General features: G+C 42.9%; 1 protein-coding gene across 1 annotated transcript in view; it reads left to right on the forward strand.

Moving 5' to 3' along the window:
* Window positions 1-5,657: 5,657 nt before the first annotated feature.
* The window catches only part of tgfbr1b (transforming growth factor, beta receptor 1 b), a 56,419-nt gene continuing 48,003 nt past the window's right edge, over window positions 5,658-14,073 (forward strand). The window contains exon 1 of the mRNA XM_061713602.1: window positions 5,658-5,757. Coding sequence (XP_061569586.1) covers window positions 5,694-5,757 — 64 coding nt within the window. The 5' untranslated portion in view covers window positions 5,658-5,693. The remainder of the gene's footprint in view (window positions 5,758-14,073) is intronic.

A 14,073-nucleotide genomic window follows, 5' to 3' on the forward strand; every position in this document is an offset into this window, starting at 1 on the left:
TTGTTCTTACTGTTGTTGTCTTAAACATTGCTGTTCCCCTGAGCTCATGTTTGCCCTCTCTTGGCTTGAACAGGTTGCAATGAATTATGTAATTTGCGAATAATGTTGTTGATAATGGTCTAGAATCGTTATCCTCCTACGATATAAATTCAAACCTTCATAAAGGTTAAAGAGAATAAACGTGGGTTGGGAATAAAGGTTGGACAGCTCTCCAGAAGGCTCCCTGACCTGTTGGAGATGTAGGTGTACAGTCTGGAGCTGGAGGCTGAAGATGTTCAAAGATAAAGGACCAGGCTGTGATTATATATATTTAAATTTACCTGTACTTTTTTTAACTAAATGTGTTTTTTTTTCTTCTTTATCCTTTATTTCATTCATTAAAGAAAAACTAAACAGTTCAATATAATTACTACAAATCTCGTTCCTTGAATGAAAGGGAACAGAAAGAAGACTAAGCTAATTTTATCCGTCCCTTTTTCCTAAGAAATCAAATTTCAATTAATGAAATAGTAAGAAAACAAACAAATTACAAATTACGCAATAAAAAACAAAGTTATAAAATAACAAAATAGCTGTCGTCAAACACAGATAGTTCTTTTCTTTTTTGATTCAAAGAAAAATAATATGACAATGTTGCTAAAAGGAGAGAGAGAGAAAAGAAAACCCACCTAACTTAACAATTATCATGATATTTCTTCGTCAAACTTTTATTAAGCTTTTATTATTGTTTTAAATGTAATGTTTGATTTGCATTCTTTGGCTTCTGAGATTGTTCCATAAACTGATACCTTTTACAGAAACACAACATTCCATTAATTTTGTCCTGAATGTCCTGAAAGATCTCTGTTCCTTTTAAGTTATACTTATTTTCTTTTTTCAATTTTTTTTTTGTATATTGATTGGCAAATGTGTTTTGAATTCCTCCTGTGAAGGCTGCAGGATTAGAGAGATACTTGGAGATTAAATGGTAAACAGCATCAAAATTGTTTTGATGTTCCTGCAAAATTAAAACTGAAAAGTTGATAATTGTTGACATTTGTAAATAGAACCCTGGCCATGTCATATGAAGCTGATTAACAGATATCATTTCTGGGTTCTGCTCTCGCTTGTCGATGCATGTAGTGAAAATGACTGTCTGTTTGTGAGATGGTTATCAGGCACATGTCCACCCACATACTGGAATGAGTGAAGGCTGATTACACTTTCAACCTAACTTGCCCATAAAGCTTTGATCCTGCAATCAATCAATTACTTTATTTGTCCCCAAGGGGTCGATTAGTTTCACGACAGGAGAAGCACACAATGTTAAATATACATAAAATATACACAATAAGTTACAATAGGTTACACATCATAGTACAGACCTAAGCTTAAGGGAAGGCTTTTTCACCCACTACCTTTTCATTCCGGCATTTAAAAGAACAATAGCGGAGGAACAAAGGAGTGTTTGTATCTTTTTGTCTAAGCAGTAACTGATGGTAGAAACTGAAACTGTTTATTAAGGGATGTGAGAATCAGACAACATGGAGTTCTTGATCAGCTGTTTATCATAAAGTTCTTGTAAAGTTTGTTGAGCCGACCCAATGATTTTACTGCTTAGACTGACAACCTTATTGAGCAAATTTCTGTCTTTGACCTTCAACGATTGAAACCAACAAATGAAAGAAAAGGTGATAACGGATTCGATGAAAGAACGATAAAACATAGTCATCAGGGAAGAATCCACCTGGAATTTAGAAAGTTTTCCAAGACAGAAAAGGTACTGCGACTTTTCTTATATATTGAGTCTGAATTTTTTCCAAATGACAGTTTGTTGTCAATAATGGTGCCTAAATATTTATAGAACTCAACAATTTCAACTTCTTCCACCTCAATCACTTTACTTACAGGAGAGGGCTGCACGCGTCTGAAATCCATACACATATCAAAGATAAAAAAGATTCCTCACACCATTTCAAAGCCCAGTCCAAAAGCTTCTAGACGTTTCGGCTTGTAATAGTCTGGTTCCCAAAGCAGAAGAACTCGTGGGGAGTTTGTACGGTTAGATGTTAGGGTTGGGGTAAAGCTGTACAAAAAAAGTGGAAGTCAATGCAACGTCATGAGGAGACCTGGTTATGTGCTTGGGAGCCCGTATTTGAGTATCTGAAATCACATCTAGCTAAAAAGGTTACAGCCACAAGTTATCAAACCGCCCTGTCTTTATGTCCAACCTTTTTTTTTTTATATTCTCCTCCAGGTTCTACATCTTTAGTGTTGTTGTCTTCTCCGTTTAGATACACAATCAAATACGTCACAGCAGCTTCACTCCAACCTCCTACTTCTGATCTGGGTATTGAAAAGAAACAAGGGCTGAGTAGGTACTAGTGGAAAAGCGCCAATTGTGATGAGTCCAGTCCAGTTTGGTGTTGAGGTGAACACTCAGATACTTATAAGAGTCAACTTGCTCAATGTCCATTCCCTGGATGTTCACTGGTGAGGGGAGGGCAGACGGTGTCCGCGGAAATCCACCACAATCTCCTTGATTTTCCCTGCGTTGATCAGGGGATGATTTCGCCGAAACCAGTCTACAAAGTTCTCCGTCAGTCCTCTGTACTCTGCGTTGTCATCGTCTCTGATGAGGCCAACAATCGCAGAGTCGTAGGAGAACTTCTGTAGTACACAGCTGTCGGTGTCTGAAGTCTGCTGTGTAGAGGGTGAAAAGAAAGGTGGCCAGGACAGTCGCCTGGGGGGCACCCGGGCTGCTGGTGAGCACCTCAGACACACACTTCCTGTATCTCACAAACTGGGGTTGGTCTGTGAGGTAGTCCAGGAGCCATGAAGACGGCTGGTTTTCCACACCCGTCCTCCCACCAGGTCTTTCGGGTGCGATGTTTGAGGTCTTCTAAACCTGTGGTACCATTCTTAGCTCAAGGCTCACGCTGAAGACATGCTCCATAACTCCAGGCAGTTCTGCTTACTTTTGTGTGGCGTGCCGACGGTCTCTCACGCAGCGGCGGCCGTTACGTGTGTATTTTACGGTGACTGTCCTTTCTTTCCTTCTCACTAACCCACACGGGCACGTTAGTACTTAGACCACTAGCCCTCCAACACTCCCAGTAACCTGGGTGGAGAAACCTTCCCCGTAGTTAAACAGCGCGCGACCCAGTCAACAAGTGATTTGGTCAGCCATCTTTTCCTTTGTCTCAGCCCATCACGTGTTTGGTAGATCCACGTGACGTTATCTCGCCATTTTGTTTGGTCCATGTGACGTGGCGTGGTCCGCCATCTTGGCTATATGTCCACGTGACGTGACGTTGTTCTGAGACACACACACACACACACGGATGATCGGAAGTTTTGTGTTTATGTTTAGTTAGTTGTTTTTCTGTGTAGTTTAGCCATCAGAATTTATCCGAAGTGTTGTTTTACCATCTTCTTGACACTTGTGTAAATACATTCTGATTTATTTGAATGAGAGAAGTTGTTTGTGATTATTTTGCACATATTTGTCACAACTGCTGGTTGCAAAGGTCTGTGCTCGGACTCCTTACTTCACTGTTGTTCTGTAGAATAATTTACCTTGAGACTGATTTTTGCTGTTTAGTTATCATTTTCCTGATTGCATCAGGTGGTGCCCCGTCTTGATTAATTAATTTTGATAAATCAATTTGATAAATAATCTACTTTATTAATTATTAAAGATTGTCCTTCGACTCGGGTCTCCTGGTCTTAGTGAAGACATTAGTGGTCATTTTATTTGATGGCGCCTTTCAAGTCACCCAAGGTCACCTTACAACGAATAAAAGCATAACATACAGCATAAGCATAATATACAAGCATAAAATAACAACATCAAACATTATTAAAACCAAACAACATCAACCAATATTATAACTACAGAGACAGTGTACAATCAGAGGGAGTATGCCAGTTTGAAAAGGTGAGTTTTGAGTTTGGATTTGAAAGTTATGATGGAGTCTGAGAGTCTTATGTGTGGGGGGAGGGGAGTTCCATAGTCTGGGTGCCGAGCAGCTGAAGGCTCGGGCACCCATGGGGCACCCATGGGGCACCCATGGTACTGAGGCGTGATGTGGGGATGGCAAGTAGTCCAGCAGAGGTTGAGCAGAGGGTTGCCGGGGGGGCTGTATTCTTGGAGGAGGTCAGAGGGGTAAGTGGGGGCAAGATAGAGAGGGGGGCAAGAGAGCTTTGTAAGTGAGAAGGAGGTTTTTGTAGTGGATGCGGTGTTGTACCGGGAGCCAGTGAAGTTGGATGAGAACAGGCGTGATGTGGTCAGATGACTTGGTGGGGATGATAATCCGGGCGGCCGAATTCTGAATGATTTGCAGACTGTTAATGAGTTTGGTGGGGAGTCCGGTGAGGAGGGCAATGCAGTAGTCGATGCGAGAGGTGATAAAGGAGTGAACCAGGATTTCTCCATTATTTCATTTAAATAATGGAGAAGAGTTTTGGAATTTACATTTATGGATGTGAAATTTTCCTAATAAAATATAAAGATTGACAATAGTGCATAACTTCTTTTCTTTGAAATCAAAATAAGTAATAATGTTCTTCCCTTCAATGTTGATTTTATGTGTTGTTTTACATAGTAGCTCTCAAGTTCTTGCCAAAATTCCAATATTTTGTAATTTCCCCCCTAATTATGTACGCACCGCGCAGTGTTTGTTTACAGGGGCGGTGGCGTCACTCTAGAGGGGCGGGGCCTGCCCGGGCCAGCGCGCCAATCAGCTGCGTTCTTGCATGAGCATGTACAAGCATAGACCTATCAGCCCCATGGAGCTGCTGCGATACGTCAACGTCTCCGCCATATTGGATGTTCAAGACTGCGCCGTAAACTAATACAAGTTAATGGACTTGGTTTTACGTCTCATTTATTCATTCACACACGCACTAATCTACTTGGGAAACAGTTAGGCACCAAATATAATATATTTAATTCTGGGAGTAATTCATGTTATATCAGCTATAGAGAACAAGGTAGTGCCGAAAAACAATATATATCCCCCCTCACAAAAATAAGAAAAATAGAGAAACATATTTTCTCATCCACAAAACCATTTTTAAATTTTTCAAATAACAAAATAACATATTTGAACCATTTTTCAGACAATAAAATAACATCTGAACCATTTTTCAGACAATAAAATAACTGAAAAAATCTGAAAAATGGTTCAAATATGTTATTTTGTTACTTGAAATTTTAAAAAAATGTTTATGTAAAATATGCTTTGTTGATGATAAAATATGTTTCTCTATTTTTCTTATTTTTGTGATTTTTCTTTATTTTTTGTGAGCTGATATAACATGAATTACTCCTATGTGGGATCAATAAAGTTCTTATTTTTGCCATCTGAGAAAATTAAATATATTATATTTGGTGCCTAAATGTTTCCCAAGTATATTAGTGCGTGTGTGAATGAATAAATGAGACGTAAAACGTAAATTTCTTTGTAGAAAGACGCTTTATGAAAATAAATCAATTTACTTGTATTAGTTTACAGCGCAGTCTTGACTCATCCAATGTGGCGGCGACGTTGACGTATCGCAGCAGCTCCATGGGGCGGATACAGGGACGGCCTCGCCGCCGCCAGTCAATCAGCGGCCGGCATGGTCGGAGCCGCCAGCCAATCAGCGGCCGGCATGGTCGGAGCCCAGCGGAGCTCGCTCTGCTGGTGCCAGTCTGGTCCGCGGCCACGATGGACGCGCTGCCGAGCCTCCTGCTGGTCCTGGTGTTCGGGGCGAGCCTGCACCCCAACACCGGTAAGAGCGGCGCTCACAAACCTGCGGGAGCGGGGTCGGGTCACACTTGGTGCTGGTTTCTCGGAAGTTGTGCTCTCTGTTCCGGGGTGGTTCTGCTCTAGTCTGGTCTTTGTTCCAGGAGCCCCAGAAAGAGAGTTGGAACTAAGATGGCGCGGGGTCCGCGGAGCGGCCAGCGCTGCCGGGAGGGGGATTGTCCTGGTTGTTGTTGTTTTTATTGTGTGAGGGGGAAAGGAAAGAAAAGAAAAGAAAAGAAAAGCGGCGAGATTTAGGTCACTTTGCACGGAAAAGGCTTGTTGATTTGGGCTCGGTTTGCGCCCCGTTACCCGGAGAAGGAGCCGTGTTTCCTGCTGGAGGTGGTTGGTAACGGTTCTACCAGCGAGGCTGGACCAGGACCAGGACCGGTCCCAGCTGGCTCTTTATTTACAAAACCAACATTTACTTCTGCCGAGGAGTTCAACTGGCTGCGATTGCAAATGTCCGGGTTCAATTCGGCCCCTTGGGTTTTGGCTGGTTTTAGTTTTAGTTGAGCTCAAACTTAATAGTTATTTTTTGGGTTTTCTAGCTGTTCAGGGCTGGTTGGTGGACCATGGTGGACCGGTGTTCTGCCAATTTCTGCTGCTTTGCCAAAAAATTCTACCCAATGGTTTTCTACCTTTGTAGAGCTACATTTTTACTGTGTTTTACTCCCTAAACCACTTCCTTTCCCCCAAGTGGTCCTTGTCTCTTGCCAGGCCGTCATTGTAAATAAGAATGTGTTATTAATGACCTGCCTGGTTAAATAAAGTCCAATGACTGATTGAATATCAAATAAAGCCATAGAATTGTTTTTTTTTCTCTTTATCATATAATTTTCACAAAGTGTAATGCAATTCATGTCATGGGTCGTGTATTTTGAAAGATCAAATACTCAACATCCCATATTATCAATTTAGCGTGGCAATCAAACTTTGAAAATCGACTGTGCGCATGCGCAGAACCACAAAGTAGCATATCCCGGCAGGGAGTAGAAATTGGCCGGTCCAGGGGTGGTTGGGGGACCGATTCAGGGGTGGTTGGGGGACCATGGTGGACCGGTTCAGGGGTGGTTGGGGGACCATGGTGGACCGGTCCAGGGGTGGTTGGGGGACCAAAGTGGACCGATTCAGGGGCGGTTGGGGGACCAAAGTGGACCGGTTCAGGGGCTGTTGGGGGACCATGGTGGACCGGTCCAGGGGTGGTTGGGGGACCATGGTGGACCGGTTCAGAGGCGGTTGGGGGGCCAAAGGGGACCGGTTCAGGGGTGGTTGGGGGGCCAAAGGGGACCGGTTCAGGGGTGGTTGGGGGGCCAAAGGGGACCGGTTCAGGGGCGGTTGGGGGTCCGGTTCAGGGGGGGTGGGGGTACCGGTTCACACAACTAAAATGACAGTATCTGAAGGAGGAGGGTCACATGTCCCACGGTTACTAGACACAAACGAACCAGGACTTGCAGAGAGCTTTGCAGTCATTGCGAGTCCGTGGTGATGAGTGGGGTAACTGCAGAACCGAGCCTTCCTTCATGGGTTGTGCATGTTTGCCGTCTCCAGGCCGGTTCTCTGTTTTCATTTTCCAGCAGAATTGGTGCATTGTTTTAAATCCCCAACGCGGCACGTGGAGGAGGCGTGTCTCACGCTAGCAAACCGCCGAAAGTGTGTTTTCTTTTTCACCGTTTCGCAGACTCACGCGTTTTCTTTGTGTGTCATTCCTTTGTGTTTGGAGAGAGAGAGAGCCAGCATCATTTTGAATGGCTGCATGTGGATGCCACCCCCATCCCAGAAGCATGCTTGTCCTCACATACCCCAGCACTCCCTCTGATGCAGCCTGGATGCTAAATGAACATGTTTGGTGGTGAACACACAGGAAGGGAGGGAATCCCACCGTCTTTGTCCAGCGATGGGATTGTCATGGTGGGGGTCTGCGCTCAGTGCCGGCCCATTTCCATCTGAAAGGAGCCGATATTCTCAATACAGATAATCTCCCCCAAAGACGAGCAGAAGAGAAAATCGCTGCATCCGCACCCATCCCAGCTGTGATGTCAAATTCATAAATAAACGTGTGGTTAGTGGATTAGATTTTACACCTCCACAAAGGGACGGATGCGATTGGACCAGAAAGCACCGTCACGTCTCAGCACCACCCCCCTGCAGCTCGCGCCTCACCTCGGCGGCACCCTTCTGTCACCATGCGGATGCCGAGACTTGCATTTTCTGTTTTCTGGTCTGTTCCTTTGTACACCCAGACCAAAACATCACGAGCCTCCGCGAGGTGTGGCTCCAGTAATGGTGTGACAGTGGTTTAGGAGCGGCCAGAATACTGCAGATTCACTTCTAGTTTGAAAACTTGAAGTCCGGACAGAGAGACACCTTTTGAAGTGTTGATGCAGAACCCTAAAGAAACTATTAGCATTCGTTTGTAATATCTGAATGTAAGCATCCTGCTACCTGCACGTGCAGAAAAGCAAACCTGCTCCATGCAACCCATCCTGGCTGCAGCTGTGAATAGTCACACGGGCAGTATTGGAGGGCAGTTATTTTTGAAACTGACCTGCCATTTTTTTGACAAGAACTTTGTTTGAACAGGAAGTGCAGTGTTTGCCCCCGTGCTTTTGCTCCTGCTGCTAGAGCTTGCAGTAAATGGTCAGGCTTGGCTGATATTTGTGTCAAGTCAGCTGTCAGGGCACTCGCCCCTGAGAGGCAATGTGCTGCGTGCACCCCACCCCCCGATTGGGGCCTACATGTAAATTAGTCAAAATTCCAGAAAATATCAAATTGACAGGAAATGAAACTAAAGAGTTAGCGACAGATGTGTCGGGCCGATCCCTGCCAGAAGATTAGACACTTGTTCACATGTTCTCCTTTCCAGCGAAACTGTTCAGTCCAGCTGTTTCTGGAGTCTTTTGCCAGATGTTGGGCCTGCGTTGCCTCGTTTGACGGGCTACGCCCACATTAGTCCTGCTTAGTTGTGACAACAACATTGATCTGTTTGTGTCAGCAGTTTAACCCAGTGTCAGGAAAGATCGTTGACACCATAATACACTGCATATCACACTGCCAGCCATGCTGCCTGTGCACGTGTTCACCAGTAAAAACAGACTGAAAAAGGTCTCGTTGCTGACTCGTCTTAGAATAGATGTCCTCTGATGCATCCTGGCAGGTGTATTATTAGTAACGGCAGCCTGGCTGGATGACGGCTGATATAATAGGTGATTTGTGGTTCTACTTCGGACTGATGAAAAATGTCCAGCGTTCCTCTGAACCCTACGGCCGACGTACACCGGCCCAGAAATGCTGCTGAGCCCGGGGTTCACACCGACCGCAGCACATGTTAGGACTTCACCTGGTAGCTTTGTTTTTCTATCTATGAATTTCCTACTATGACTTCTTCTAGTATTATTTCATCATTTTCTGAGGCAGGTGGTAAGATAGATTCCGGCGGTGCCCGTGAAGATTAAAGCTCGTCATTATCCTCCATAGGCCTCGAGTATGTATCTGAATGCATTGATTATACTGCATTTTTTTATATTGTATTACAAGCTGGTCTCAGTCAAATAAAACTGTTCTAAAACCTAAAAAAGTGTAGTGTACCCCAACGCAAAACTACATTTGGGAAGTCATCATTATCCTGTGTTGCAATGACTCAATGGAATACTCTGCCAACAGACATTCGGTGCGTCCGAAATGCCATGCTAAAAAGTATACTTAAATTCGGCACACTTTTGAGTAAATATCAGTAGTGTGCATTAATTTGGACGTACTATTAAGAGCGCACATGTCACTTCCTGCCGTAGGGAGGGGGGGGGTTGTTACCATGGTAACCTGTCACAGCAGCGGTAGCAGCACCGCTCCGCTCTTTCCCGTTTGTTCTGTCCCAAACAAGATGACATTATATAATATTATTAAATATGAATATTATAATATTAATATTATATAATAATATTATTATACTTAATATTATACTTATGACATATACGTATCACTTAGCAACCAAACGCAGCTGCATTGCATTGTGGGAAGTTTCTGCTCGGCTAGGGTCCATCAATCCACACTAATACATTTCTCCAGAATGAGTATGGATAGTACTAGGGCTGCACGATTCTGGACAAAATGAGAATCACGATTTCTTTGCTTAGAATTGAGATCACGATTCTCTCACGATTTTTTTCCAATATAAAATTTATTGCACTTATTACTTTAACTTTGCAACAGCTGAACAAAAATATAATAACAATAAACATCTCTTGTCTTCTTTACACAAACCTTTGAATAATTTAAACAATAATAACAATTTAACAATATTTGTTCCTCCCTGAGTTGAACACCCTTTCAGAAAGGGGACTTGTAACAGATCCTGTAGTTCTGAGGCAACAAATTATTCCTCTGGCTGCTTTTTGCTGTAATAGCTGACATTGAACTTAAAAACAATAAACATCTCTCTTGTCTTTAAATAATTTTAACAATAACAATTTTAACAATATTTATGTGCAATATGTGTCAGGTGATGAGAAAGGTAGATGTTTCTCCAAATGTAATCCACAATCATTAACAAAATATAACAAACATGACAACATGATAGTTGACCATGACAGGACTACAACAACCTAGAACATAGGCCTAGTCCTTTTTTTATGCAGCCATCTTTAAAAAAAAATAAATAAATTTTTTTTTTTTTTTTTTTTTTTTTTTTTTAAATCGTTGTCATTTGGAAATGAGATCGCGTTCAAGCATGAATCGAGATCGCGATTTTTTAACGATTAATCGTGCAGCCCTAGATAGTACATACTATTGAGTACGTTCTAATGTTTCGGACGCACTAAAAAATCCCATGCTCTGTTGAATCAGCTTCCATGTTTCTATTGCATCTATTGTCTCTTTGCTTTGTTCTGCTCTTTTACTTATTTTTTCTTTTTCTATACTAATTTTTATGTACTATTCCATCAACCTGCCCAGGGACTACAGGTGGAAAATAGCAAGCTGCTACAACCTGGCACAATGCAGTGCATTGTCCCTGTTTTGAAATAAATAAATACATTACGAAATTACAATCAGCTCCAATAAGACATGCTTACACATCCATTATTTAGTCTGAGCTACATACTGGAAGTAAACAGGAAGCTCAGCCCTGTAGGAAAGACCTCCCCCTCCTAGTTCCCGGTTGTGCAGTTGTGTATTATTTTCTGGTGATGGTCACAAGATAGAGGCTTGATGAGTTGGGGTAGAATATGCCGTGACCCAGATGAGCAAATCTGGAATACCGCATAGTTCCCAAATTGTTTTTTTTCACCCTGTTGGACCTCTAGCACAATGTTTACAGACTGGATTAGAGTTTTTCCACTTTCAGCGACAAGTTTGCTGGAGTCGTGCAGAAACCAGGCATGGCCTTAAGAAAGTGTGCTTTTTTCAGCACCTCCTCTGTTCAGCAGTCTCCAAGTTCTGGTTGTGATGGTGTGTTTCTCCCCATCTGCAATGTTGCATCACTGCGTTCCGACAGTGGACCGCCTCCCCTAGAGCAGCTGCTTCACCAGGGCCGTAGCAGTGGCCTCTGCCCTTTGGGAGGGGAGCTTAGGGGGCATTAAGGCATTCATCATTGTCAGTTAATGCCACCACATTGGAGACAATAAATATTTAAGTTGCTACATTTTGCTGTTCAGTGTTTCTGCTGAATACATAAAACCAACACACAAATAGTTGACTGTTTTAAAATATGTGCCAATGCTTGTAACTATAACAATATATATGGGTTTTGTTGTTTTGAAGCGTTGGAGAGCCGTGTGTAATAGTCTGGATTCTCTCGGAGCGACAACAGCAGAGAAATACAGGACTGTCTCAGAAAATTAGAATATTGTGATAATGTCCTTTATTTTCTGTAATGCAAAAATGTCATACATTCTGGATTCATTACAAATCAACTGAAATATTGCAAGCCTTTTATTATTTTAATATTGCTGATCATGGCTTACAGCTTAAGAAAACTCAAATATCCTATCTCAAAAAATTAGAATATTCTGGGAATCTTAATCTTAAACTGTAAGCCATAATCAGCAATATTAAAATAATAAAAGGCTTACAATATTTCAGTTTATTTGTAATGAATCCAGAATGTATGACATTTTTGTTTTTTTAATTGCATTACAGAAAATAAAGAACTTTATCACAATATTCAAATTTTCTGAGACACTCCTGTATGTGAATGCAGTGGTCATGGGATTGTTCATGGAGACATGGTGGAAGCTCTGCTCTTCCCCAGATACAGTCCACATCCTCAGACGGGGCTTGTAGTCAGTGTTTTGCTCTTTTACGCCCCCCCCCACCCCCACTGCCAGCATCTGTTGTGTTTCCCCACAATGCTTGTGCAGCGGTGTTTTCCGGATGCTGCTGGTACTGGTCCTGGAGGAATGGCAGGCATGTGGGGGGCCCTGGACGTCTGTTGTCCCAACGTGAGCAACTAGGGTTGGAGCGAAGCTGCTGTGACATATTTGATTGTGTGATCTAAAGGAAGAAGACAACAACACTAAAGATGTAGAACCTGGAGGAGATGATAGATGTGCTGCTGGGTCTGTGGCTTGTGTTTGATATTGAGTTAAACAATGAGTGTGAGAGAAACTTCAAGCGGCAACGCTTTTTAATTTCTTTTAGTTTGTCTCGGCGCTGCTGAAAGGTCAGCTGGAGCCGTGAGCAGCTATGAAGAGACAGAACTCCTGGTAGATCTGGTCGTTCCTTATCTCCGTCTAGATCCCTTTTTAATTCTCTCCTCAGCACCAGGTTTATGAACATCTGACCCTCAGAGTTGGATCATGAAACAGACTTTTGCTGGTGGAATAAAATGAACAAGAATCCGTCAGAGTTGCTCTTTCACTGATGTCACATCCTGACTCAGACGTTTGACTCCAACCCCCCGACCAATCAGTGGCCTGTAGTGTGATGATGTCGGATACAGCCGACTCAGCAGCTTAGAACCTCGGCAGAATAGTTACAGAAAAGTATTTACTCAGCACGTTAGACCCCTAGTGGGAAAACGCAAAACCGAGTGGAGGAGAGTCGAGTCGGGCTGAGTAGGTACTAGTGGAAAAGCGCCATAACTCTGCTGCTGATTCTCTGTTTTTGAAGAAGGGACGATGAGCTATCAGGACTGGGTGAACAGATCTTTACTCCCCTGTTTCCTGTGTCTTCTATGATATGTTATTAAAGAAAACAGTACAACTGTAGGTAGTTGCATTAACCAGTTGTTGGACCATGTTTACCGCTGACACTGCTGCTTTCTTTGCTTGAATACATCTGAACTCCCTATAAAGTAACTGCAATGAACATTGAGCTATATTATAATTAACATTATAGCTTTCACACCACGTGATCACATGACTTAGGACGGATCGTGGTTCTACAAAAGCCAAGTGAAACCTGCCTCTTCATATTGCACAAGATAAAAATTTCTCAATTCTCTGTAAAACGCGTGGTTGCAGTGATTGAAAGTGAAACCACACAGGCACTTCTTTTGTTTTTGTTTTTGAAGATGCCTAAAGACCTCTAAAGACAGGCTTCTCTCTTCATCAGTGCCAGTCTGCACTTGAACTTTCACTAGCTTTCCTTAGTTCCCCACAGAATCACACGCCAAACCTGATATGACTTCAATACATTTATGTTCTCTTGAAGAAAAAAAACGGACTAAAATGATCAATCAAAGATTAATTTAAATATTGGAATAAATAAAGTACAAACTTAACTCTCAAGACTGAGTATACGCTCCATATTAATTTCAATTTGTTTTATTTATATAGCTTCTAATACAACAGAAGTTGTCTCTAGGATCTTTCCAGAGACCAGAACATAAACCCCCGAGCAATTATTACATAAACAATGGCAGGTAAAAACTCCCATAGTGGGAGAAAAACCTTAAACCAAACAGTGGCAAGAAAAAGTCCCCTTTAGGAGGGAAGAAACCTTGAGCAGGACCTGGATCATAAGGAGAAACCTGGACCAGGACCTGGATCATAAGGGGGTAGAAACCTGGACCAGGACCTGGACCATAAGGGGGTAGAAACCTGGACCAGGACCTGGACCATAAGGAGAAACCTGGACCAGGACCTGGACCATAAGGGGGTAGAAACCTGGACCAGGACCTGGATCATAAGGGGGTAGACACCTGGACCAGGACCTGGATCATAAGGAGGTAGAAACCTGGACCAGGACCTGGATCATAAGGAGGTAGAAACCTGGACCAGGACCTGGATCATAGGGAGGTAGAAACCTGGACCAGGACCTGGATCATAAGGGGTAGAAACCTGGACCAGGACCTGGACCATAAGGG

Source organism: Cololabis saira, chromosome 22 (genome assembly GCF_033807715.1).
Source record: "Cololabis saira isolate AMF1-May2022 chromosome 22, fColSai1.1, whole genome shotgun sequence".
NCBI lineage: Eukaryota > Metazoa > Chordata > Actinopteri > Beloniformes > Belonidae > Cololabis > Cololabis saira.